General features: G+C 46.4%; 1 protein-coding gene across 1 annotated transcript in view; it reads left to right on the top strand.

Annotated features, from left to right (window-relative positions):
• The window catches only part of LOC144791551 (solute carrier family 2, facilitated glucose transporter member 11-like), a 275,527-nt gene that overhangs the window by 24,146 nt on the left and 223,632 nt on the right, over positions 1–27,749 (top strand). The window contains exon 3 of the mRNA XM_078666268.1: positions 10,246–10,370. Within this exon, the coding sequence (XP_078522394.1) occupies positions 10,246–10,370 (125 nt within the window). The remainder of the gene's footprint in view (positions 1–10,245; positions 10,371–27,749) is intronic.

The following is a 27,749-nucleotide window of genomic DNA, read 5'->3' as shown; positions in this document are numbered from 1 at the left end:
CACACACATGTTACAGTGAAAAGAAAAAGGATGTATTTCTTAGTGGTAACAATTGTAAAAGATCCCTAAGTGGTACACTTCTGTGTCAAGGTATTAACTTGCATGGGGCCTGCGAAGGGTTTCGAATAACCTTTCATGTCACCTGCACGGCACTCCTGCAACATAGATACGGCCATTCTTTAGACAGCTTTCTAACGGGAGCTATATTCTAATAAATGACCACAGCTGTTGGGGCATGGTGCCAGGGAAAGCCTATCTCGTGAGCGTTAGTTCCATGGTCACTTGCTGTATGCAAGTATTGTATCCAAACAGCACTCCAGACATGGAGGCGGCAATATGGCCTTATTTGAATATCTCTTCTATTCGAATTGATACTTTAAGCAGAATGAAGTCTATTCTTTTACAGACAACTGTGCCTTTGACCTCGTCCAAAGAAACGTATGATCTGCAAGTTGCAAGGACAATGGCAGAGATACATTCCCTTTTATCAACAAATTGCCCGGTGCATTTCGTAGAAATGCTAAGCCAAATTTTAAACATGTCTGATACCAGTGGCATCGCACATGTATTCAAGACAATTTTTTCAGGACTGTTAACACCCTTCGAAACAGTTCTGGGCATTTTTTCCCAATTTTGCCAATTCTGTCTTTGGTGGCCTACCTCTACTTTTGGGACTCGTGGCAGGAATTTTATTTTTGATCCTTCTGCTCCGATATGGCAAGCCAAGTCGCAGACAAGACTCAAGCAACGATGGAAGAAACAATCCTAGCTATACGCTATCGGGACCGCATAACTAAAGTCCTCGGATTAGCCCGGCTAAGAGATCTGAATATGACCCGGTTTCTTTCATTCAGACCTATCTGGAAAAATTGAATCTTACTTGTGCTTTGATGTATGCTATGCTGAGAAGAATGCGTGTTGGACGTCTGTCTTACACTACCATCAGCAGTACCAATGGATACAGATACCTTGCTAGGTCCTGTAACGGCTCATGCATCGTGTTGTCCCCAGCAGCTACCCATTCTGATGACGGCATTCGTTGAGACTTCACCACTACGAGTATGTGTCAGTGGAGTACGAGATGAGAGCAGCATCACACAGGTACAACCTTCTGTGAGCATTGATGATCCTGACATCGATGATGGCAATCATTCTCACACATGCACTGTTACAGCATTTTCAAACTTGGTCGAACTTTCACCTGATGTCGTAGACCAATTTTTTGCGAGTCTGTCTGAAATGATGTTCTCCCCTGAACAGAAAGAATAACTTTTTAAGCAACAAGCACACAGCGTTCCCTGAACTCTGAATTCGGCCTTCAGCTTTGATAAACAAAAGCTACTGAAAACATTTGGAAGTATTTTATCCCCTGAAAGCAAATTTATTTATTTTTTTCACTTCCAAAATATTTACCTTTTTCTGACACATGTACTCTCCTTAAAGTAGAAGTATTCTTAGCGAACAGAGCTTCTATTTTAGGAACTCTAGAGACAATATTTGACCTAAGCCTCTAGCACATGTACAGCATTTGTATTAATATGATTATATGTTTACTATTGCTTAGTTTTAGTAATGAGGGACATTAGATCGTGGAGTGGGTGTTGTATTTCTATCTAGGACCCTAATTCAATATTCCTAATTTATGCCCTTATATGGCTATAATAAATAATATCCTTATAAAAGCATAAGAATCATATCAATATTTAGTCGCAGCCCATGCAGTCCAAATTAAGCAAGGCTACTTCCGCAGACTCCTAGAGGGTACAACACGTTCTTTAAACAAAGCAAACCTCCAGCAACCTGGGAAATCCCCATGCTTCTGTTTTGATTTGTCCTAGAACTCCTGTGAGCACTGAAAGAACGGCCAGTTCTTAGTGACATCTTTATTGACGTCTTATGTCCAACCTTACGTCAAACCCGGCACCTTTCAGGTATAAATATAACAACGTTGCCTTAAGCAAACACACGGTGGTTTGGAGCAGAGCGGCTATCTACTTGCCCGAGCGCCCAGCTGATGCGAGAGCCCACGGATGCCGCCCCTCCTTTTTGACGCACTGAGAGAGACGCTGTCTTTTTTCTCCAGCCGAGAAAATCTAGCTCTGGTGTTTTCAGCCGCCCCTGCGGGTTGCTGGGATATCGAGTCCTGAGAGAGAGATACCAGACCTCCTGCTTTCTATTACCCAGGTACGGAGCTGACTAAACCCTTAAAGAGAATTCTTGATTCAGATTCTTGGCAAAACCAACTTACCTTAAACTGCTACTTACTTACTCCTTCCCACGTATTAGGCTTAGGTCAGGTACACCGGGGTAGGCGTATTTAGAAGCACCAGTTGAGTACATTAGTCAATGTATTTATGTATGTATATATTTTATCTATTTTAAAGTATCATATGGCTAAGAAACCAAGAAACCATATCAATGCTTTTACAGTATTATTTTATAATACTCCTTTTACTGTACCCACTTTACTTTACTATAAGTATTGCAATTGTGGCAATTCATTTCTCTTCCATGAGAAAGAAGACTGCTCAATCAATAACACCTTTTATTGAAAACGCCCGTCTCTCTGATTTCTCTGCACTCTGGTGAAACTAAGTATGCACGATTGACTGAGTGAAATAGCTGTCTATTGTTTTCACACAACTCTAGAGAAACACTCTTATTCTGAGGGAGCAAAGTTGTCATGTTTTATGGTTGTCAGAAGCTTATCCCTTCTTGTCTATCCAGGGAAGTTAAACTCCTGCTTGTTTATTCGAGAAAGTTTCTAGTGACCTCTGAGCTAGCTGGCAAAACTAATTAAGTCTAATATAGTCAGTATAGACCTAGTCGACCTCAGTCCTACGTCTACACTGCTGTTTATATTATTCCAATGCGCAGAGCCTATTGGGAATATAGGAACTACACTACAACACAGCACCGCATACAACCGCACATGTAAATCATGTAGGGCAGAATAATAAGAGTAGTCTTGCTCCCCCACATGCTGCATACACCATGTGTCTATCAGCCCCCATTCAGCCTGCCAGTCCCTCCGGAGTTTCGAAAGCCTATGTATGGGCGCTTGGGGCAGCGGTGGATGGGAACTATCCATCTCAGCATCTGTGACAGAGTTCAAATCGCCCCCTAAGAGCAGTGAACCGGTTAAGAATGATGCCAGCCTCCCTGACAACCGAGCAAAATAGGCCTTCTGTTCCACATTAGGGGCATACACACTACATAATCTCAGTCCCTCCCATCCAAACGCCCCTTAACAGCCACAAACCTCCCTTCAGGATCCACTATCTACTGAGTAGGCTGGAACGGAACCCCTGCCCTCACCCAAACCAGTACACCCCTAGCAAAAGCAGAGTACGTTGTATAAAAAAGCTGCCCCCTCCATCGGCGCTGCAATCTCTGACCTGCTTCAACTCAGTCCATATGGGTTTCCTGGAGAAAGGCTATCGGTACCCCTCTAGGCACCAGATAAGCATGGCCCCTGTGACGTCGCAACATAGTATGCATCCCCCCGTACATTCCACGAAATGCATTTGAACTCAGGTGATGTCCCCATTGTGCGGATTATCCCTGTTCCACAACATCACTCCCTGCATTGGCCCACCGGTGACTCTAACCACCCCCAAGGCAACTCCCAAATTCTCCTCACCACCCCTCCCAACTACCCCAATAATAGTCCCCAAATACTCCCCACCACCCCTCCCCAGAACAGGACCTAAACAGCTCATACCCATCCAAACAATCCACTAACACCCCCACTGGTAACTACCAGGAGTTCACTCTAGAAGTGAAACTACGGAGGGAACCCTAGGCCAAGAGGATCTGGCCTGCGACTTCACAGTACCCAATCACCAACCTCACTATAAGAGTCTTTAGAATCCCCGGCAGCGACCGCAAGCGTGGCGGCAACTGCATAGTGCAATCGTCCTCCCCTCCAAACCCGCCCAACAACTGAGTTCCACCCAAGCACCCCTCCCCACAACACTAGCACCAATCCCTATCTACCCCCTTACTAGGCACATGAATCACTGCAGAAGTTCAGGCATCGACAAGCTCATCTGTGGTCCCCGGCGTAACGTGCGGTAGAGTGACACTCCCCGCATTTGTCCCATCAGAGTCTGTCCCTGCAGATCCTTTTTCAGAATCAGTCGCTTCCAGCAAGGGCGCTAAGCTCGCCCGAGAAATCACTGTCACGGCTGCAATGCTGCAGACCACTCCCTTTCCGTCTGTGTCGTGGAAGGCTTCTGTGTCCCGGGATGCTGTTGTCTGGCATGTCATGTACGGGGCGGCTGTGGGACCTCCTTAATCCATTCCGCACGATCCCCTGCCGCATCTGTCCTTGCTCGGTACATTTCCAGCCAGCTCCAGGCCTCGTCAAGGTCATTATGGAAGAATGTCTTGCGGTCCAGTAGTATCCTCAGGCGCGCCGGGAACATCAGAGGATATTGAATGCCTTCATCTTGGAGTGCCTTCTTGACTGCCAGAAACAAGGCCCGGTGATGATGGACATCAACAGTGTAGTCCGGGAACAGCGACACATTTCTATTATCTACTTTATAGGGGCCTGCGGTGAGCGCCCTGCGTAGCAAGAGATAACTGTTCCTATAGTGGAGTAGGCGGGTCACCACAGGTCTGGGCGGCCTCCCAGCTTCCAACGGGCGGGCCAGCACTCTGTGCGCTCTCTCCAAAGTGTAGAATGATGACAGGCCAACTGGAGCGACTTCAATGCGCAGCCACTATTCCAGGTAGTCGATCAAGCTTTCCCCTTCCACTCCTTCCGGCAGGCCCACCACCCGTATGTTGTTCCACCTATTACGCCCTTCAGCATCCTCAGCTCTCCTCTCCAGCACCTGCAACCTTCGAGCGACTTCTCCCATTTGAATATCCAGTGTCTTCTGGGAAGGCTCCAGGACCACCAGTGCAGTCTCAGCCTGCTTTACACGATCCGCCAGCTTCGCATGATCTGCCCGGAGAAGGCCCAGCCGCAGCGACACCTGGGCAATGTCTTGGTTAAGTGCTTCTTTAGTGTCTGTAATGGGCTGATGGATTTGATCCACCTATTGCTGCATCAGGCCCTCCGGATGTGGACACGTCAAATCCTGCATCCTCTGCATCACAGAGTCCTCCTTCTGCTCCGGGGCCGCCTCCCCTGCCGGCCTCGGGGCTTCCCCATGAGTAACAGGCACCCAGGCCCGACCCCACCCTTCAACACCTCCAATTTGTCTATAGTGCGGGTACCACTCCCAGATAAGGATATGAATTCCCAACCTGCCAACCCCAGTCGTCCGCAGTGTCCCCGGAGGGTTCGCAACAGTCTCTGTCTCCCGCAGGCTCCCCAGCTAGTCAGACCTCAAGGTGGCGGCACGTCCAGCTGCCAGACGATAGTACACCAGCAACATCCCAGCTGCCTTGCCAGTGACCTGTATACCAGATGTAGCGCAACAGGATTTTACATTCCAGGACCCTCAAAATCCAGCTTCTGCAGACAGTAGGGGCCAGCAGGTAATCAGCAGCCAGGGGCCCCGAGTCCGATCCCAGGGACAGTTCACTCCACAGGGGGCAACAGTTCTGGTCTGTCAGCCTTGCCGTTCACCAACTCATCCCCATGGGACTGGTCCTCCTCTGCCCCAGCCTCAAGGCTCTGCAGTGCGCCTTGGTCTCTTTGTGCGCCTTTCACTGCTCAGGTACACCTCCCCTCAACTCCACCGCTGGGCCCGGGAGGCCGATTTCAACATCTATTGAGTGCCACCTCTGCATATGCCTGAGTGCCCGGTAGAGCCTTCTTCCAGCCAGCAGCCAGTTCTGTGCGCAGGCTCAGCCACTCCTTACTGCCAGCCTCCAGAGCCTCCGCAGCCAGGCACTCCCAGCACCCCGCAGAGGGCATCGTCGCTCTCACAGGACCCCGGGGCAGTGCAGAGCTTCACAGTGGGCCGGTCTCAGGCCCCAGCCGCAGTCAGGCTTCCGTATCGCGGCTCCTCAGGCCCTCTTCCCCACAACACGGATCTGTATCAATGGGCAACTCCCACACCCCCATCTCTGTGCACAGGGGCACCAGGCAGGGATGCTTGCTTTCCCCCCTCCATTTTGCCTTGGCTTAGCTATTGCAATACGTCAGTCAACAGACATAACCAGTATTTCTTTGGAGACTACAAACACAAAGTGTCACTGTTTGCGGACTGTTTGTCTTTGTTGTAACAATTGTATGAAGCATTCTCCTAACTCAAATGTACCATATGATGTATGATAACTACACACTACTCATGTTACACCTACCGCATAAAGCTCTATAATCTCACAGGCTTGAAAAGTGATGTATGCTGATTATGATGACGTTTGTTCATCTTAAAACTTTAATAAACAGATTTGAAACAAAAGCTGGAGCATGTTTACTGCTCTTGCTTCTACAAAGTGGAGCAGTGATTGCTATGGCTTGGTGGAAGTGTTGCTCCTGCCAATCCATAGCAAACAGCAATGTCCCACGGGTAGGCACTTCGGAACATTGCTGATTGGCCCTGGGGAGTGGTGGTCCCCGGGGCCAATATCAAGAATGTGATTTCCTTTGGACTGTTCTCTAAAGAGGATTCATACTTCTGGCCACATCAACTCAAACTCTGACCATCCACTCAAGGAAGATATATTAGTAGGTCCAAGGTCACAATATAAAACTTAAAAAAAATCCATTTATTGATGATTATATCAAAAAGAAATACAAAAAGAAATACTCATTACTTCTAAAGTTAAAAACAATATAAAGCCATATAAAAAGACTTTGCTTGTCATGGCACATAAACAGAAAGCAAGACTAAATGTAACACATACCTAGTTGGTAATGTTCATATGTAAAAAAGCCAGCCTAATCAGTTCCTAACACAAGAACACAATATGAAACCTACACAGTCTGACATAGAAAGTACACATAAAAGACAGTACACGTTGTCATTGATAGAGTACACAACTGTGATAAAACAATGTAAAGCAATTGAACCCCATACCACATGGTTAAATAGTAATCTGTAGTTCCAGCCTTACAACCAATTGTGTCATGAAGCGTCAATTTAGGGCTCCTGGAGTGGGGGCCGGTGGCCCTCCTCCTTTAATCTTATTTGCCCAGGGAGATAGTGGTTCTCTGGGCAAGGGTTCCACATTGGACCCCCTTAGTGATTGCATTTGTGCCCTGAAGTGGTGGCGGTCCCCTGGGCAGGGCAGGTCCGCTAGGCTGCCCCCACATAATTTTAATCGGCCCTGTGTAGGTGATTGACCCACGTGGCAGGAGGGAGTTCTCGTGGCCCCCATATTATTGTATTATATATAAGTTACTGTATGTGTTAGAGAGTGATTGTGGGAGTGGCTGTAGGGATGAGTGTGTGCTTGTGTCATTGATTGTAGTGATTATATAGAGTGTAATTATGTGTTAGTATCTGTATGAATAAGTGAGGTGGTGTGTGTATAACTGTATAGGTGAGTTAGTGGCAGTGTGATTGACTTTTTGGGTGAGTGACTAGGTGTGTGAGTAGCTCTATGCGTGAGTGGCAGTGTGTGAGTGTCTGTATGGGTATATGAGGGAATATATCAGAGGCTGAATTGGTGAGTGAATGCAAGTATGAGTGGCTGTAAGGGTGAGTGAGTGGATGTGTATGTAGACCTATGGATCAATGGGTGGGTATGTACTTACTAGTATTGCTGAGTCTATGGTTTTGAGAATAGTATATTCGTTCCAGGAGGCATGTTTGCAGAGTGGTGGAAAAAAGGACATGCCCTCCCATCACTTCACAGCAATAACTCTATGTGGGACTTTCTGGAGGTAACAGGTGGGTTAGGTGGCCCCTAAGGACCCTCAGCCGCGAAGGGGACTTTAGCCCCCAACCAAGAGAGCGCCAAGAGGTGCGTTTACAGAGTGGTGGAGAAAGGGGGCAGGGCCTCCGACTAGTTGCTGACTTTCGATTTTTTTTATTTAAGGAAGGCAGGCTGTGTGGCCCCCCTTCCCTTGATCTTTTTGGGCCCCTGGAACCACTTCTCCGTGACACATTTAAACAAAAAAAAAAATAGAAAAATAGGAGGGAGACCATGCAGTCCCCCTCCTGAGGCCAATTTTGGCCTTAGGGGCCCCATCCCGCAGGGCTAAGCCTTTCTTTTTATTTATAGTTAGAAAGGGAAGTGGACCAAGCAGCCCCCCTCCCCAGGCCTATTGTGGCCTGGGGACCTCATCCCCCAGCGCCAGTTCATTTGTTTTAAAGAGAAAAGAGAAAAAGGGAGGGGGACCACATCCTCAGGGCATGGTGTGTGTGTGTGTGTGTGCATACTTGTAAAGCGCACTATCACCTGAAAGGTATCTTGGCGCTGTATACCACTGTGGAACCCTTCCTGGCTTTCCCTGTGAGATCCCCACTTACTGGGCACCTCCAAGGTGAGGCCAGGCATCCTAGCGCTTTCAGGGCCGTCGTGGAGATTAAGCAAGCTATTGCCCAGAGTTGCAGAGTGGGACCCATGATTTGAATAGGCACCGAGGCGAGAATTATCGAGTCCGTGGACATTGAGCCCAAGTCCCTGCCGCGTCGGGAATTGAACCCTGGTCCCGGGCCAGACCTCTGCCTCAGGGTCTGCCGCTCTAATCGGTGAGCCACACTTCTCCACGGTCAGCTGGTTGGAGATCATGAGGCAGCCGGCATGGCTTTTTACCCCCAAGGAGTTGCTGACGTGCAGCTCCCTGGGGATAAAAAGTAAAGTGTTTCCTATGGAATGGCAGGAGCAATGCAGATCCTTCAAGTAGGGCCAAAAACAGGGGTTGCTTCTCAAAAGTACGATTTCCTATGTTAACGACATGGGAAATAATACATTTGATGCAGAAAAAAATTACTGAACAGAATTACAGCCAATTTTGCAAAAACAGACATCTTTATTCAGAAAAGTATTGTGGTTTGTTGTAAATCTGTTCCGCTGTTTTTGAGAAAGTAGCATTTAAAGAGAGGCTTGGGTTGAGCATGAACAGGATTACGCTCAGAAAAAGTTAGGTATATATTGATGGTTGGTCCTACAGGAGTCCTGCAGTACCAAATATTAGGGCCTCCTGATTGGTCTGAGGGAGCTTTTTCTCTCATCAGCATTTTGATTCCGCAGTACTAGTAGCAATACCCCGGTACCGAGTGATCTGATTGGCTGACAAAAACTCTGAACAAAATATTGCAGCTGCCATTGCAGGACTCCCTGAGTCCTGAAAAAAAAATTGAAAAAGCCCATAAGGGGGCAGGGTGAACAAACCCTGACAACACAACCATGTGGTGGGGGAGTCTTAAAGGGATTGCCCCTTAAGTCAAATAAAATAAATCATTGTTTTGGGGTCCAGTACTATGGTGACAGTGACTGGTACTGAGGTACCCAGGACATCATTGTGGTGCCACAGAAACAGACTTGTTGTACCAAAAAACATTAAAGTGTCATAGACCAGATCCTGTGAAATGCCACATTTGGTCATAGACCACATCCTGTGAAATGCCACATTTGGGCATGCCATAGGCCACGCACATTAGGGATTGGCCTCCGAAAGTGGGTTGGAGGCAAGGTCAACCCATTGCTCCATACTGCTGAAGACTAGGTGCAAAGGATACCCATTGGGTGTTGCGTGCTTGGTGGCGGGGTGCGAGGTTGTCTGCTGAGCTTTGTGCGCTCAGGGGGGGGTGTGGGTTGGGAATGCCCCAGGACTTCTGGCCAACCACACACTGCAAGCTGCTGAAGGTCACCTGCAGCAGGGAGTTAACCATATGCCCAACCACCTTGGGAAATCCGCAGCCAATGCCCCTGCTTCACACAGCCTTTGGCCATGTGCTGTTGGAGGATTGGGTACTAGGTCTGTTTGGTATTTCTGCTAGATAGTTCATTGTCTCACAGCCTTCTGAAGTAGACAAACAGTGGCATGCTCATGATATACAAAGTACCTTAGGAAACATTTAATATACTGCTGTTTGATTTCTCCAAAATTCCATTTGTCAATGGTAAAACTATATTACACTTTTTTACCATTCCACAAGCCGGTGTGCATATGTCACCCACTGAGTTATACATGCTTCTACCTAAGCCCCACAGGGGATATAGGAATTTTTTTCTGTCATTTGTTTGTGAACCATGACCACTTGCATGTCTCGCCTGATATCACTCCTGTAACTCAAATTATTTTTGCTGCAATGCCTCCATGTTCAGATTGTGAGTTAGAAGACTTCAGTGGAATGCTGAAATTACATAATCTATGTGTCTTTTCAGGAAGAAAACCCAGCAGTGGAATAACGTGCTTGTAATTGGGGCATCACTGGTCATTGGGTTCAGCAAGATGGCAGGATCCTTTGAGATGATTCTTATTGGCCGCTTCTTCTATGGCATAAATTCAGGTACCTCCATTCTTCTCCCTGTGGTTTCAGCTGCTTTGTGGTTGGTTATTTGTGAATCTATGTCCTCTTAGTGCTTACATGCCCCACTTGACCTTCTGCTACATTATAGGTATGCCATTACCATTTTTGCCATAAAACATGCAATTCCTATGTTATTTCACTCTGACATTTTGCCTGCGAAAATGTGCAGGAATCAGAGCAGAAACAGCATTTTCAGTGTTTATTCCACTTTTTGAGTCCTAACGTGGTAATCACTTTGTAATGTAGCCCCTTTTCAAAATACTGGGGGGCAGATTTATGTTAACTGGCGCATCCCCAGGGATGCGCCAGTTAATGTGCGTCACAGTGCGCCACAGCTCCGCCACCCATGGTGCGCCGCATTTACAATGCGGCGCACCATGGGGCAAAAACGGCACAGATGCGTGACGCATCTGTGCCGTAAAGGTGGCGCATTGCTGGAGTTGCGTCGCAAGCGCGACGCAGCTCCAGCAAGGCTCGGGGGTGCCCCATCTTAACAATGCTGCGTCAAGACCTACGCCTGCTTCAAGCAGGCACAGGCTTTTGACACAGCATTGGCCTGAAAGTGACTGAGTGAAATCTTATAGATTTCACTCAGCCACTTTTGCGAGGCGCACCTGCCCCGGAACGCCCACCCTGCGCAGGAACGCCCACAAGCGGCGCAGGGCTTTACAACGTGACGCATCTGCCTAGATGCGTCACGTTGTAAATCGTTCGTAGGGATGCGCCACGTTTACGCCGCCTTGCGTGCCGCAACAGCGGCGTAAACGTGGCGCAAGGGCCTCATAAATCTGCCCCTAGGTACTGTGCTATTTTGCCATGCAGAAAATGTTTAGCCAATTGTCCCAGAAAAGCTATAAGAGGTGCTTAAAGCTATGGCTTTACAGCAACACAAGTGCAAAACCCAACGGGTTTTCTATCTTTCTTCCACAGCACAGACTTAGCCATTTCCATTAGCTTCTTCTTTCACAATGGCTAACAGATATCCTATTGTATCAAGAACTTATATAGTGCTAGCTATTAGGGCAGCAGGGCGTTATAGAAGAGGGCTTGGTTATAGGGTTGGAGATTGTTAGAGAAGATTCTAAGAAAAGCCTCATCAGTTGGGATTGGGGACTGCGAGTAATTCAGTCGGAGATGCACTTGTGCACAGACAGAAAATGTCTCTCTGCCTTGTTGGGAGGGAGTTGACTGGTGTTTCAAGCAGATCAAGATGGAACAAAGTGTTCAGATTTAGCTCAGTTCAAGGGTGATCTGAATCTGCTCATTTTTCCCATTTTGTCCATTAAGATACCTATTTTTTGTACTCTTCTGCTTCATCAATGGTTAGCCTAAAAGTTGAGTCTTTGTCAACAAGGACAACATATGTCAAGGGCAGGGCGTCAAGTCTCCTTCAGTCTTCTGGTCTTCATCTGCCAAAGTTAAGGCCGACCCCTTCCAGTAGCCATGGTGATGCTGGTGTAATGCACAAGCCCATTGATTTTTAGAAGGAGCCCTAAGGAGTAAAAAAGGGCAAAGGCAAAAAAGCTCCAGAAATCCAGTGAAAAGGAGCCTTTAAGGTGGACAAGGAGCAATGGAGGAGCTACTTACAATATGACACTGAGTAATCCTTAGGAAATCTAAGAAGTTAGGGCAAAAAGTAGGCGTGGGTGCAATGAACTCAATGAAGAATAACACTTAAGAATGCTCCTCGTTATATAGGGAGAGGAGCAGGAAGTAGTCCATGATTCAAACCGACCATCCAATTGGAATCCTGTATAACAGAATTGATAAAAAGTCAGCCATCTTGGACTGGGAAAGTAGGTTGAGAAACTTGGCCCACGGAATGCTTGGCAAAAGAAGACTCTGATATCACTGTTTGCCCCTCAGAGAGCATGGATGGATGGCAGCACATCAGATAAGAAGGTATTGCCAGGTAAGAGGCAGAGGAAAACCCCAGCCATCATGCATCATGCCTTTCCTTCCCAAAATGTGGCTGCCCATGTGTCAAGTCTAAAAACTGGGAGAGACGGGAACCACAGCCATAGTACAACAGTATGCCTCCCTTTTGATACTGTGGGTGTGTTTGAGAATTTCTTAAAAAATTGTCAGATCAACACAGGAGCATGAACTGAAAAGTAGCTTCCCATGATTGCTCACTAGAAGGGTAATCCTCATAGTCAATAAGAAATGGTAGCTTCCTCTACATATTCGTGGATTGCGTGGACTTTGACCTCTTGAACTTCATCAATAAAAATGGATGGTGGGAGAGGATGCGTGTGAGAAAATAGATCCAGCCATAAAGGTTTTAACCGGTAAGTAAAAGGTTATTACAGTTGAAATACAGGAGATTAAAAGAGTACAAAATCTGAGCTTGGGATCCCATTAAAAATCTAGACTTTAACATATCACCTAAGACAAAGGACTTGTAGAATAGCAATATCCCCCACTCCACACTGAGGCAAGTTAGAAATATCTTGGATGGAGAGGATAGTGCACCTGAAAATGACTGTTAAACCCCATTTATCATATGCCCCCCAGATGCTGACACTCAGGATCCTGATATGAACTATTCCTCAAATCCCCCCCAAAAACATTGGTGCTTGTGCGGAATGATAAAAACATTGGTGCTTGTGCGGAATGATAAAACACCTAAAGCAACATTACTCGGTCTAAAAACAGAAGGGGGCATAGGCCTCCCAGATGCAGGCATATGTATCCTGGTTGCCAAATTCAACCAATATTAAACTGGAATTTTAATACAGTAAAAAAAATTATGAATACAAGCTGGATTTCGTAAAACACTATTCCATTATACCCTATGAAGTACCCTTATAGTCCAGCCCAGGGCACAAGCACTCCTCCAGTCACACAAACGTTAAAGTAGAAGAGATTAAAAAACTACAAAAATAATGTATCTTATGGTAACCTGAGTGGCGATATGCCATACAAGTTAGTAGATACAGTACTTTAAACGAAGGCAATGGAAGTAAGTTCCTTAATGCACTACCTAGGAAATACACAATACAGAAATATCCATCCTGTGACAATGCATCAGAATGATAGTTCCAAAAACAAAAACAGTAAAGTGCTATATAACAGTAGATAGTCATTTAAAACATCATAAGAGAAAGCTGGTGCAATGCTTTAAGCTAATGAAATAAGCACAAGGACCTGAATGCAATACCTAGCCATTAAAATATAGATAGTTAAGGTTCGCATAGCCTTTGATAGCCAATCTCTGACAAAGCAACATAGCGTAAGAAAACAATTTCAAGTACAAAGTGCTAAAGATCCATGAGAAGCATTGGGGTGGTGGATTACACCGGTACATGCCTCCGACAGGTAGGGATGCCCTATTGGCCCTAGACCGGGAGGAACAGGTTAATTACCCCGCCATGAAGGTGGCGCTCATCCGGAAGTTTGGGTTGACCCCTGAGAAATACCGGCAAAGGTTTAGGGTCAGCCACAAGCTGAGCTCACAGAATTGGGTTGACTTCCTGGATTTTGCCAAGTAAGCCCTGGATGGGTGGGTCCAAGGTAATGAGGTGGAGGACTATCGAGGGTTGTACGACCTGATACTCAAGGAACATCTACTTGAGAAATGTCTTCCCGAGCTGAGGCAACACCTGGTAGACAGCAAACTTACTTGCCCCCATAAGCTTGCTGAGGAGGCGGACATTTGGGCAAGTACCCGAGTGTCCATGAAGGGGACGGGAGGAGATTCTCAGAAGTCCGGACAGGGCGCTCCCCAGAAGAAAGAGGGGGGAGATAACAAGAAGCAGGAGTTCTCCAGAGGCCCCCAAAATATCTTTAAGGGGAAAAGTTTCTTCTCCACTTCTAAGGCTAACCCGCAGAAGAACCCTAATCCTGGCCAGAGTCAGCAGCCAAGGGTTATCCATTGCTATGAGTGCGGTGGTATTGGACATTATAAGGGAGACGTGAAATGCCCAAAGAGACCACCCCCTCCCACTGGAGGAAAGGCCCCGGGAGTCGCTAGTGTAGGGCTCGGGGAGGAGATGCCCTTAGTTAAGGGGGGGGAATGGGCGGGTGTCACCTTAGTGTCCCTGGGTGATCGGGAGATGGTTCCAAAGATCCAGGTGCCCTCAAATACTACCAAGTATGGGCAATGGGTCCTCATCAATGGCCATAGAGGGGAAGCTCTGAGAGATACAGGAGCCAGTATGACTATGGTAAGGAGTCATCTGGTGTCCTCAGAGCAGGTGATTCCAGGCGTACTTCATCCAGCCGCGATGGCTGACGGCAGAATGGGCCACTATCCTGTGGCCGAGGTTCCCTTTGAGTGGGGAGGGGTTGCAGGTTCACTTCGAGTTGCCGTAAGCCTCGCCGTGCCAGTCGATTGTCTGCTGGGAAATGATATGGAGCACAATGCTTGGAAGGAGGTGGAATACCGGACTCATACTGAGATGCTGGGTACACCTGATTGGGCCTGTGTGAGTACCAGGTCTGCGGCTGCTCGGGAGGAGAAGTCGCGTGGGTTGGAGCCTGGAATAATGGCCCACCCAGGTGCTGATGAGGGAACATTTCGAGGACAGGAGGAGCCTGCCTCGATGTCCATGCCCCGTGAGATGGATAGGCCACCTGTGGAGGTGGACCCGGAGTCCGCGGAGGAGGACATGGTTCCATTGGAGGACTTGCCTATCCCCGCTGAGTGGCGAGTGGAAGGAGGACCATTCAGGGAGGAACTGAGCAAGGGACAAAGGGAATGTCCCACCCTCGAGGGTCTGAGGCAACAGGCTGAAGCCCAGGCAGCAGGTAACGAGTCTGGGAACTATCGTGTTTACTGGGAGGATGGTCTCCTCTACAGTGAACCCAGGGCGCCAGTGCACGGTTTGGCACGGGCCCTGGTAGTCTCACAGTGTTACCGAGCCTTCCTATTAGAGTTGGCTCATGAGATTCCCTTGGCAGGACACTTGGGTCAGGACAAGAGCTTTGCCCGGCTTCTCCCCCACTTTTATTGGCCTCGAATGAGGGTGGCGTCCGACACATACTGTCGGTCGTGCGTGTCATGCCAAGCCAGTGGGAAAACAGGAACGAAGCTGAAGGCTCCCCTGGAACCACTTCCCGTCGTTGGCACCCCCTTTGAAAGGGTGGGCATCGACATTGCTGGGCCCCTAGATCCACCTACATCATCCGGTCACAGGTTTATCCTGGTCCTGGTGGATCACGCCACAAGGTATCCAGAGGCAATTCCTCTGAGAACCATTACTGCACCAGTAGTGGCCAAGGCCCTGATGGGGATCTTTACCCGAGTGGGATTCCCCAAGGAAGTTGTGTCTGACAGGGGGACCAACTTCCTGTCAGCATATATGCGGGCCATGTGGAAGGAGTGTGGAGTGACTTACAGGTTCACCACTCCTTATCACCCACAGACCAATGGTCTTGTGGAAAGGTTCAACCAAACCTTGAAGGGTATGATCAGAAGTCTACCCGAAAGCCTGCGGAGGAAATGGGACGTCCTCCTACCCTGTTTGCTCTTTTCCTACAGGGAAGTGCCGCAAAAGGGAGTGGGCTTCAGCCCCTTCGAGCTTTTGTACGGGCGCCCTGTACATGGACCTCTCAGCCTGGTGAGGGACTCCTGGGAAAAGTCTCCCCGGAAAGTTCCCCAGGATGTGGTGAGCTACATGCTGGCCTTCCGAAGCCAAATGGCTAAGTTGTGGAAGCAAGCTTCTGACAACTTGGAAGCCAGTCAGGCAGTTATGAAAGCGTGGTATGACCACAACGCTCACCCAGTGGAGTTGGAGCCTGGCCAGAAGGTGTGGGTGATGGAGCCTGGAGAGCTGAGTGCCCTCCAGGATCGTTGGACAGGCCCCTACGAGGTATTGGAGAAGAAGGGCAAGTCTACCTATCTGGTGGACGTAAAGACCCCTCGGCATCCGCATTGGATGTTACATGCCAATCGCCTCAAGCCCCACTACGAGAGGCCCGAAGTCATGTTGGTTATGGTGACTGATGGATCGGAGGAGGGGGACACGGAGCCTCTCCCCGACCTTTTTGCGTCTCAAGAAAAGGATGGGTCAGTGGACGGAGTGAAACTCTCGCCAACCCTGACTCCTGAGCAGCAGGAGGAATGTCGCCAGGTCTTGGGGTCATTCGCTCCTCTGTTCTCCCTTGTCCCGCGTAAGACCCACTTGTGTACCCATGACGTGGACACAGGGGACAGCCCACCTGTGAAGTCAAAGTCTTACCGGCTGTCTGACAAGGTGAAGGCCAGTATCCAAAGCGAAGTAGCTAAGATGCTGGAGCTAGGAGTCATCGAACCTTCAAGTAGCCCTTGGTCTAGCCCAGTGGTGTTAGTTCCTAAAGCTGCCCCACCTGGCACCACACCAGAATTGAGATTCTGTGTGGACTACCGAGGACTAAATTCGGTAACCAAAACGGATGCTCATCCGATCCCTCGGGCGGATGAATTGATTGACCGGTTGGGACCTGCCCAATATCTCAGTACCATTGACCTCACTGCAGGGTACTGGCAGATTCCCATGTCTAATGGAGCCAAGGAAAGGTCAGCCTTCTCCACACCTGATGGACACTACCAGTTTTGCGTCATGCCCTTTGGGCTCAAGAACGCTCCTGCCACTTTTCAGCTGCTGGTGAACACGATCCTCACCGGGATGGAGTCATTCTCTGCTGCTTACTTGGATGACATAGCTGTCTTCAGTAGCAGCTGGGAGGATCACTTGCAGCACTTGCAAGCCGTTCTCCAGACCCTGGAACGGGCTGGCTTGATGATCAAGGCCAGCAAATGTCAGATTGGACAGGGGTCGGTAGTGTACTTAGGACACTTGGTGGGCCGGGGAACGGTGCAGCCCCTTCAGGCGAAGATTGAGGCAATCATGGCCTGGAAACCCCCCAAGACCCAGACTGAGGTCCGAGCCTTCCTGGGCCTCACAGGTTACTACAGACGATTTGTGAAGGGGTATGGCACTATCGTGGCACCCCTTACAGAACTCACGGCCAAAAAGCAACCCAGGAGAGTCATTTGGACGGAGGCTTGCCAGCGAGCCTTCGACACCCTGAAGGCTCCAGATTTTTCAAAAGAGTTCATTGTCCAGACAGATGCATCCGACATTGGCATTGGGGCGGTGCTATCGCAACTCAATGAAGAAGGTCTGGATCAGCCCGTGGTCTTTCTGTCACGAAGACTGCTTCCCCGGGAACAGAGGTGGAGTACCATCGAGTGGGAAGCCTTTGCGGTGGTCTGGGCACTGAAGAAGCTGCGACCATATTTGTTTGTTACACACTTCCTTGTTCAGACAGACCACCGACCCCTTCGTTGGCTCATGCAAATGAAGGGGGAAAATCCCAAACTGTGAGGTGGTCTATCTCCCTACAGGGAATGGACTTTCGGGTGGAACACCGGCCCGGAGTTGACCACGCCAATGCAGACGGTCTCTCCAGGTATTTCCGCCTTAGTGTTGAGGACTCACAAGGGGTTGGGTAGCTCTCCCCACTTTCAGCTGGGGGGGACGCGTGTTAGACCCGTCTGCTTCTGAGAGGCCCCTCACCACTATGATTTCTTTTGCTCTCCTGTACCTCCAAAAATGTGTCGCTTGTCTACCAGGACTTTTTATGTGTTGTCTCATGGGGTTAGATGTTCCTTGACGCCCAGTTGCTCACAAGGTTTGTGGCACCTATTTACAAGGCGCCTGGCCCAAACCTGTGGCATTACAAACTGGGATTGTCAACCTGTATAGATGAACTTAAAATGGTGGACACCCTTTTTCCTCATGTGAAGTGACTCCCCTTGGAACCTTCATGAACCCTGGCCTTTTGAGGTTTTGGCGCCCTTTGTTTGGCGCGCATTTCTGACAGGAATTCCTTTATTTTCCTCAGGTACACAAAATGGCTGCTCTAGAACCCCAGTACGGTGGCTGTGAGTGTCCTAAATACCCCTCAAGAGTGCCATGTCATTGTCACAGCCAGAGAAGGCTATATAAGGCCCAGTCCCTGGCGGCCATTTTAGATTAGACTAGAGAAGAGGAGATTAAGAGATTCCAGACTTGACACCAGATTGACACCTGCCCTGTTGACCCCTGAGGTGGCTGGTAGCACAGGCAGTAGAGCAGCAAAGGGTTGCTGGCGTTGTGTCTGACTGGCGTTCCAGTCAGCTACGTGAGAAGTGATCTAGCGCCTACAGCGCCTGCCCAGCGAGTGCCTCATTGCCCCCAAAGACTGTGGCCAGATTCGTGTGCCTCTCCGCCCCCCCCCGGTGGTGAACTGTGGTCGATTTATCGAGTCGCGAGGCGGGAGCAAGTTCGCCGCGACCGCGATCGTCAGCTGTGCCCCCTTCACGACAGGTGCCTCTAGAGGGGAGCTCGGACGTCTCCGAGCCCCACCAGCGTAGAGCGCTTCCTGCGCAGATTGAAGGTGAGGTGGTGCGCCGGGGCGGGGAAAGGCCGGCCTTCGTTGGGCGGGACTAGCGTCTTTGCCACTCCCCAGTGACCCGGGAGCTGTAGCTGTGGGCGGGAACCACCCTGAATGCGGAAGTCGGAGGGAGGTCCGTGGAGCCCCTGAGAGCCCCGTCGCTAGCGAGAGGAGTGCTGTGCCGGACTGAATCGTATCTTGATTGCAGCCGATGTGAGGTGGGCCCGTTTCCTCATAGTGAATGCAGCGTTGTGAAGGAACTGTGAACCGGCATTTACTTGACTGTGCGCGAAGGTTGTGTGACCTCTCCGGCAGCCCGTTCGTCAGCCTAATGACTTTGAACTGGTGCCTCCTGTGCTCAAGTGGTGCTAAAGCCCATAGGCGCGCATAGACTTCACCGGCCAAGCAGAGATCCTATCCCGGTGACCGCCGAGTGCAAATGATGTATTTACTGTGTTTCCTTGCCTTCTAGATATACGCGCATACGCCTTGAGTGATTATTAAAGAGTCCCAAACCTTATTTTGTGGTCAGAGAAGCCATATACCTGGTCATTGAAAACAGCATAAACTGTAAGAGTTATCTTTCCCATTTGAAACGTATTGCAGATGTAAAGATTCTAAAGTATTTAATTGGTGGCAGCGATACCAGAAGAAACGTGTGGTTGTTTATTTAAATGAACCAATATTTATTCTGATATTTATTCTGATATTTATTCTGATATTTAATGTGATATTTATTGTGATACTCATTCCTGAAGTTATTCTATTTATTAATACTATTTATTACCAGAACTATATCACCAAAAGAAATGTATATGTGCTTTCCCAGTCAACCCTATTTACAACAAATAACTTTTATATAAAGGAATCGTATTTTTCTACAGCAGTGGTGTGGTGTCCTTCTTCTTGGTGTGGATGTACAAGGAGTTATTATTGGGTCAGAGCCGGCTTAACACTACAGCCTTCACTTGCCTTGTCACTTGAGCCAAGCTACCCCCTTTGTGCTGGGCTTGCCCATCGCAGGTCCAACAACAGGAAAGATAAGGAACATGCTAGAATGTCATAGTTTAAATTTACCCCTCGAAGGTGGGTAAGGCAAAAGAACTTTAATCTGTCTATAGGAAATTCGAAGATAACATGTAGCTATAGGGAAGGTAAGACTGGAACATGCTAATATTCAGAGCAATTACTTCTAATTCAAAGGGTGGGTAAAGAGAAGAAACATCTATTTATTCAGAGACAGTATTTATTCACCTATAAGGTAGGGGAAGAATTGGAACAAGCTAAATGTAAGCACTTTCACGATTTCAGTAATCATAAAAAGGTAGGGTAAGAACAAGGGACATATGCAATTTACGATTTAGCCAACGTTTCAGGCAAAGATAGGGATAAAGGTGCAAGTGTGTTTCCCTAACAGCTTTATATTTACCTAGCACGGTGTGGAGACCAACCCTGGCCACGGGTCAGTTAAGGACCGTAGGAACCCCAAGGAATACAGTCGCCAGTAGGCCAGCAGGTGCAGAATGGAACCCCAGGACAGGACAGAAAAGCCAGATTAGGATCAGGACAGGACCACCAAGGTAAGACCAGCACCCGCAGTTCAGTTGCAACGCCTGCGCTACACCTTCTCTGCAGCTATCAGTCAGAACCCCCGATTGGGTTAACGAATTCCCCAGCAATGTGCTCCGCCAGCACTTAAGGTTTCCAAAACCCTGCTTGGGTCTCTGGAAATTACGGACAGAGTGCTCCGCAGCATCTCTGTTTCAGGATCAGCTATTGAGTGCGTTAGGTCAGTGACAGGTCAGCTATTCGGACAAGTCGGACAATTTCTCTAGCTAAACCTAGGCTAGTTATACTGTTTTTGGGTCAGTGTACCACCCCCCCAAATGTTGCAAGTGTAAGAATCCCCAATTTTAATTGGTCAAAAGAAAGGACAGGTCATCACATCAACTAGGCTTCGACTTTCTCAAGCTTCTCATTTGAATCTTTCATACCCGCCTATTGGATTTTGGGTTCCCATGACATGTCTTTTACACGTAACAATGGTGAATCCATTCAAATTATACATTATGATACATTTAGTATATTTCAGCTTCTTCTACTAGGCGAAGGTGCATCTTCCCAGGCACATCTTGGCTGAGACCTCTGGGTTGGCGCACGTTCAATGTCACAGAGTTCATCCTCTGGCAAAAGACTGTCATGCGCAGAAAGGCAGTTCAACATGGAGTATTCCCATCGCTCATGCCCCAGGATTTCGATACATGAAAAGTAAAAGAAAACAATTTAGAACATAGAAATAAATTAGTACACTGTACACCAGGGAATCCCTATATAACTCTCATTACTTAAAAATACCTATAGCATTTAGGATTAGTGCAAAAGGAAAAGTATTGCAAAAGCAGCAGTGCAAGCTTCGACATGTGAAAACACAAAGCAGCCATTATAATGGCTAATGCGCAAGCGCAAAAGATTCCACCAGAACTGCGAGTACGTCACGTCACATGGGTATGACTGACGCATGCGCAGAAGAAATTCCCGCGTAGCAGCAGCCATCTCAGTGGCAAGCATATTAGGATGAGAAAACACATATGCAAGCTTCTCTGGGACACCCCGTGTAATGTAAAATGTGAAATATTAGTAACATGAACAGGTTGATTACATTTATTAACATTATTTGAGGTTCTTGATCCAAGCAAGTCGCTGTACGTGCGAATCCTTGCTCCATCAGTAGTTTTCTGAGGATAAGGTGGTTGTCGGTGGATCTTATGTTGGGGGGTAAAGAGTTCCATAGTTTGGCTGCTTGAACAGAGAAGGATGTGCCACCCATGGTTTTTTTCTTGTATGGTGGCATTTTGGGGCGAGGTGCTCCTTTAGAGCGTAGGTTCCTTTGTTGAATGTGTTTAGTGATTTTATTCCTGATGAAGAGTGGTCCTATTCCATGTATTGCTTTGTGGGTAATACAAAGCAGCTTGAAAGTGGATCTTCTGGCAACCGGTAACTAATGCAGGGCTTTCAAGGCAGGGGAGATGTGGTCTCGTGGTTTGATATGCAAGAGTAGTCTGGCAGCCGAATTCTGAATCCATTGTAGTCTTTTCATGGTCGTTAAAGGTGATCCGTGGTAGAGGCTATTGGCGTAATCAAGTTTGGATAGAACAAGGGAGATGGTAGCTTGGACCTTGTGTGGAAATCCCAAATGACGGAAAATTGCTAGTTTATTCACTTGGACATTCATCGACAGCTTGGAGTCCATGGTAATTCCGAGGTTTCTTACTTCCTTTGATACTTTATGCAGTGATCCCAGTTCATCAGGCCATGCAGAAAGCGGGTTGTAATTTTTGCAATCGCCACACAAGAGTATTTCAGTTTTTGAAGCATTCAATTTGAGATGGCTCCAAGTCATCCACTGATCCACGGCTCTGAGACAGCTGAAAATTGGGGATTTTCCAATATCTTTGGGGCATTCCAGTTGAAGGAGTATTTGCGTGTTATCTGCATAGTTGTAGCACGTGAGGTGAAATTTATTGATCAGTACTGGTAAATACTTCATGTAGATGTTGAAAAGCATGGGCGAGATGATAGAACCTTGAGGGACCACTGCTTTTGTGGAGTACGGTTTGGACGAGAAAGTTGGGGTGTGGATGACATTAGTTCTGTTTCGAAGGTAGGACGTGATCCAGTCTAGAGCAGTTACTTCTATGCCGGCTTCATAAAGTCTTCGTTTCAGAGTGTCATGGTCAAACGTGTCAAAGCCAGCTGAGAGGTCCAAGAGGAGTAGCGCAGCAACCCCGTTGCGGTGAACTGATTTCTTTAGGTCAACCCAGATGACAAGGGGGGCAGATTCAGTGCCTCTTCCCGGACGGAATCCTGTTTGGAAATCTGAAAGTATGTCATCATTCTCTTCAATGAATTGTGACATCTCGGCGAACGCTGCTTTTTCTATCAGTTTGCCCAGGAAAGGTCAATTTGTAATGGGTCTGTAGTTGTCGGGGTTCAGCGGGTCCAAGTTTGTTTTCTTCAGTAAAGGGCGTAATATGTTTGGTTGTATTTTTTAAGGTACTGTGCATGAGATTATGGCGTTAGAAATAAACATTTCAAAGTTGCACGTGTCTTTATTTACATCTTGTTTTGGACTGGTGTAAAACTATATTTAGGCTGTGGGGTTTTAGGTTTAAGCCTATAATAACTGATGAAACCCCACTGAAAAAAAAATAGCCCTCACCGGTAAAAACATATAAACACTGAAAAAACAGCTGGACAACCACAACCTAAATGCCATTCAAAGAAAGGAAAAAGAGAGTGAAAGTTATTTTTTTCTTCCTGAAAGGGGTCAATACAATGTAACTTTGTTATACAAGTAGCAGTAAGAAAGACTAAAATATTGTTTCTTCTTCCTTTTACTTTTTCAGTTTTGTGGCCTTTGGTCTAAAGATGCAGGGTGTAGTTTTATGTTTTATGTCTAGTTTATTTATTTTATAAACTATAGAGAATCAGGAAATATCAAACTCATATTTGATATTTTGGCTGCATTTGATTCTTTCACCGATTTCTGCCATTTTACCTATCGGCGAAAGGTAAAATGGCTGGTTTCATAAAAATCTTTCCTAATGTGTCATCACATTTACCCACAGAGAATGGGTAAAAACCCTTAATACATCAGACCATAGTTTCTAGTGGAACAGTATTGATTGTAGGTGAATTGCCAAACCTCAGGCTTTAAACATTCAATGCAAGGTATAGTGACAAGTATATATATCACCAAGCATCTGGGATAGTGGTGGAAACATGACACCAGACTTTTGGAAAACATGGAACGCAGTGTCACTTGTAATGCTCTGCAAAAAAGGTTCTTTCCAAGTTCAACAAAGATTGGAGTGATATTGTTTGTATTTGCAGTCATTCAGCTACGTCTATAAAAAAAGTTGCGTAATGACCTGTCAAAATTGATCCCCGAGCTGAAGTGATTCCATGTAGTAGATCCTTGCCACTTGTTAGATGGTATGCTGAAAGCATCTTTACAATCTTAAGAGTTAATGAGGGATGCTTTTGACTTTTTAGTCCATTCAGGTGCACTGGTTTCTAATGCACAGGAACTAAAACACAAATATTTATCATTTCATGCTTTATGTGGCATCAAAGAAAAAGTCATCCCAACTGTGTCCCTTAGCTGATGGTTCTCAGCCCAATGGGCTAAGAATGCTGAGAGGGCCTTTTCACAGAAGTTTGCATGGGAAGGAAAGAGCGAGCGCACATGACCCAAAGACTCACTGAAGAAGTATTGTATGGTGTACTACAATAAGATTAATTTGCAAAAATCTATTTGGACCTCATATACACTATAAATACACTGTCTATATACCATGTTCTTTCAGTGCAGAAAGCGAGCAATAATTAAAACAAAACGTTCCATAAACACCGGAAAAACACTTTTTCTGTTGTTTTTAGTTGCACGAAAATGTGTAACCACTGATAACAACTGTTTTTTAAGATATTGAAAACACAGAAAAAACCCCACCATAATTTACCAAAAATAGAAACTGAAAACAGGAAAGCCTAGGCGTATGTATGACTTTTTGAGTTGTTCTGGAAATATTCCAGTAGTTAAGGAATCGTTGATGATTCTTCTTACTGGAATGGCAGCAGAGGTTGTTAAAAGAATTGTCTTGAAGGTTTGTGGCGGACAGGGGTCAGAAGGGCTGCCTGCTTGCTTTGAGCAGGTCCATAAATTCATCATGTGAGATGTGTTGGAAGGAACGGAGAGGCTTGATTAGAGCATTCTTGGATAGTTGTTTTGTACAAGGGTTAGTGCTGGTGCTTTGTTTCTGTTGTAAGTACGAGTCCAACGTGTCTACTTTGTCTGTGTAATGATTTGCCAGTTTGTCTGTGAAATCTTGAGTAACAGGATGAGTTCCTTCTAGGCAATTTGGTTTTTGAAATTCATTGAGTATTTTATAGAATTCTTTATTTGCACATTTTGAATTCTGCCTGAACAGTACCTTTTCTTAGCTTTTTTGATAGCCGATTTATATAATCTGTTAATCTGTTAATTTTTTGTAGGTGAAGTTTGTCTTTTTTGGCGTTTGTTTTGAGCCAGGTACGTTGCAGCTTTCTAATTTGTTGTTTTATGTCTTTTATTTCTATGTTTCTCCAAGGCGCTTTTTTTCTTTTGTTCTGTTGTGTGGTTTTACATTACATTTTATATGCTTTTACCACGCATACATTTACAACGAAATTCGTTGTAAATGCATGAATGGTAAAAGCATGGTTTTTTAATGTTTGGATAAGGTAAGTATGGGTATAGGGGTATATGTTTTGGGGTACTGAGGTATATGTTTTAGGGTTCAGATATAGTTTTGGGTTATGGGGTACAGGGGTAGTTTTAGAGTTTAAGGATAGGTATGGGGTTTGGGGTACAGGGGTATATTTAGGGTTCAGGGCTAGGTTTCGGTTTTGGGGTATAGGGGTATTTTTAGGGTTCAGGGATAGGTTTGGGTTTTGGGGTACAGGGGTATTTTAAGGGTCCAGGGCTAGGTTTGGGTTTTGGGGTACAGGGGTATGTTTAGGGTTCAGGGCTAGGTTTGGGTTTTGGGGTACAGGGGTATTTTAGGGTTCAGGGGTAGGTTTGGGTTTTGGGGTACAGGGTTATTTTTAGGGTTCAGGGCTAGGTTTGGGTTTTGGGGTACAGGGGTATTTTTAGTGTTCAGGGGTAGGTTTGAGTTTTGGGGTACAGGGGTAATTTAAGGGTTTTGGGCTAGGTTGGGGTTTTGGGGTACAGGGGTATTTTAGGGTTCAGGGGTGGTATTGTGGTACAGTGGTATTTTTAGGGTTCAGGGCTAGGTTTGGGTTTTGGGGTACAGGGGTATTTTTAGGGTTCAGGGGTAGGTTTGGGTTATGAGGTACAGGGGTATTTATAGGGTTCAGGGCTAGGTTTAGGTTTTGGGGTACAGAGGTATTTTTAGGGTTTAGGGATAGGTTTGGGTTTTGGGGTACAGGTTATATTGATAAGGTTAAGATGGCTTAGTGTTTAAGGGTGTTGGGGTATTTTAAGGAGTAAGGGTGGGTGATGATTATGGGGTGCAGGGGTATTTAAAGGGAGCAGGGTGGGATTAGCACACGATATAAGACATGGCATGAAGGGCCGAACGTACCACACGCACCCAGCATTTGTCACGTCCCCAGCACACACCCTCAGCACAAGGCAGACACGCCCACAAGGGACTACTTTGCTGGCACGGTTCTTTTACCTTTTAAATGTATATGGTGGACGTCTGCATAGCCTATGTCCTTCTGCTGTAACTGCCCTTTCCAACGCTGTATTGGGTGATGTGATTGGTGCTGTGGTTCCTGAGATTACCCGCCTCAAAGGTTTGGGCTTTCTCTTTATTATATTAGTATAGATTGTATGCAGTTCATTTAAAATGGCAATTTCTTGACCATGCCAAATTTCCGGGCCATAGGACAAAGTTGGAAGCAATTGGGCTGCCATTATTTTCAAGAGATGGCTGTGTGAGGGGCATTGCAATTTCTTATAGAGCTGTTTGTATGTACAAATTAATGATTGAGCTTTCGCTTTTATATCCATTTTTTGCTCCATAAAAGTCATCCTTAGGCCCAATTTGATGGCCAAATATTTATATTAGCTTGTTTCCTCAATTTGCATTTCCTTTGCATACCATTTGTATTTTTCTGCACTGGGGCCTACTAGTCAAACCACCTTGGTTTTTGTCTTGTTTAATTCCAAGCTTAAAAGGTCGAAGTAATTAGTCAGTTTATTTATGACTCTGCAGTCCTAGTGGGGTTTGACTCACAACCATGATATCATCCGCATATTGCAGGAACTGAATTGCCTCATTTGCCAGTTTGGGCGGATGGCCATTCATCTTTAGCAGGTAATTATTTAAATCTTCTAAGTATAGATTAAATAGACATGGTGAAAGGACGCAGCCTTGTTTTAAACCATTAGTTATTTTTATCTTTGATGATTTTCTACTGCCGTCTCCAAGCTTCACCCTGGCCCATGTTTCGCTGTATAGAGATATTATTGTATTTATCAATTCCTGGGGTAATCCCCATTCTTTCAATTTCAGCCAAAGACGGTCTTGTGGCACTCTGCCAAAAACAGATGTAAAATCAATGTAACATGCTAGTAGACCCGTTTTTTTGCTTGCAGCTTTTTCAATTAAGATCGCCAATGCTGCCAGATTTGTAATGGTGCCCATGCCCTATCTAAAACCTATTTGAAATTTTGGGATTATTCTTTTTTTCTCTGTCCACTCCTGTAAATGTTGTAAAATGCAAGATGCAAACAGTTTTGCCTCTACATCAATAAGGGCAATGAGCCTGTAGTTCCCAGGTTCTATTCAACTGCCATTTTTATAAATTGAATGGAGTAGACTTTCTCTCTAGGAAGCTGGCATCTTATTCTCTGAGTGTAGCTGATTAAAAAGTGGAGCAAAAGAGGGCATTTTGAAGGCCATTTGGCCCTCCTGCGCCAGCAGACTTCAACTTTTTTTAATCTCTGCCTTAACATTTTTTGTTGCTGTAAGTGGTGTTAGGTCTTGTGTTACAGGTTGCCCTATTTCCAAAATGGGACTGCCTATTAAGGTTGATTTCAAATTCAAATCCTATGGTTCATCTGGGTTTGAGACTACCCATCTGTGAGTACTTGTTTGTATGTTATTATACAATTTGTCTATGTGTTGTATCCACACTGGCTCACTTAATCCTGTATTCTGGAGAGTTTCTGTTCCCTTTTTTAGTTTATTTATTAGTCCCCAATATTCACTGCTATTCGGTAGTTTGCTTGCCCACTGTAATTTCCCCCAGAGGGTTTCAGTATGTGCCCTTTTTGCCTCTCTGCACGTTTCCTTGTATGCCTTTCTCCTTTTTGCTGTTATCTGTTTATTTTCCCATTCTGGCTGCTGAGGCCATTACTCTTGCCTCCTTTGCGATATTTCTCTTCTGATCTCTCAGCTTTATATTGTATCATGGTTCTTT

The sequence above is a fragment of the Lissotriton helveticus genome, chromosome 11 (assembly GCF_964261635.1).
Source record: "Lissotriton helveticus chromosome 11, aLisHel1.1, whole genome shotgun sequence".
Classification (NCBI taxonomy): Eukaryota; Metazoa; Chordata; class Amphibia; order Caudata; family Salamandridae; genus Lissotriton; species Lissotriton helveticus.
Note: the sequence above shows the minus strand (reverse complement) of the source record. Positions and strands in the feature narration are given on the sequence as shown.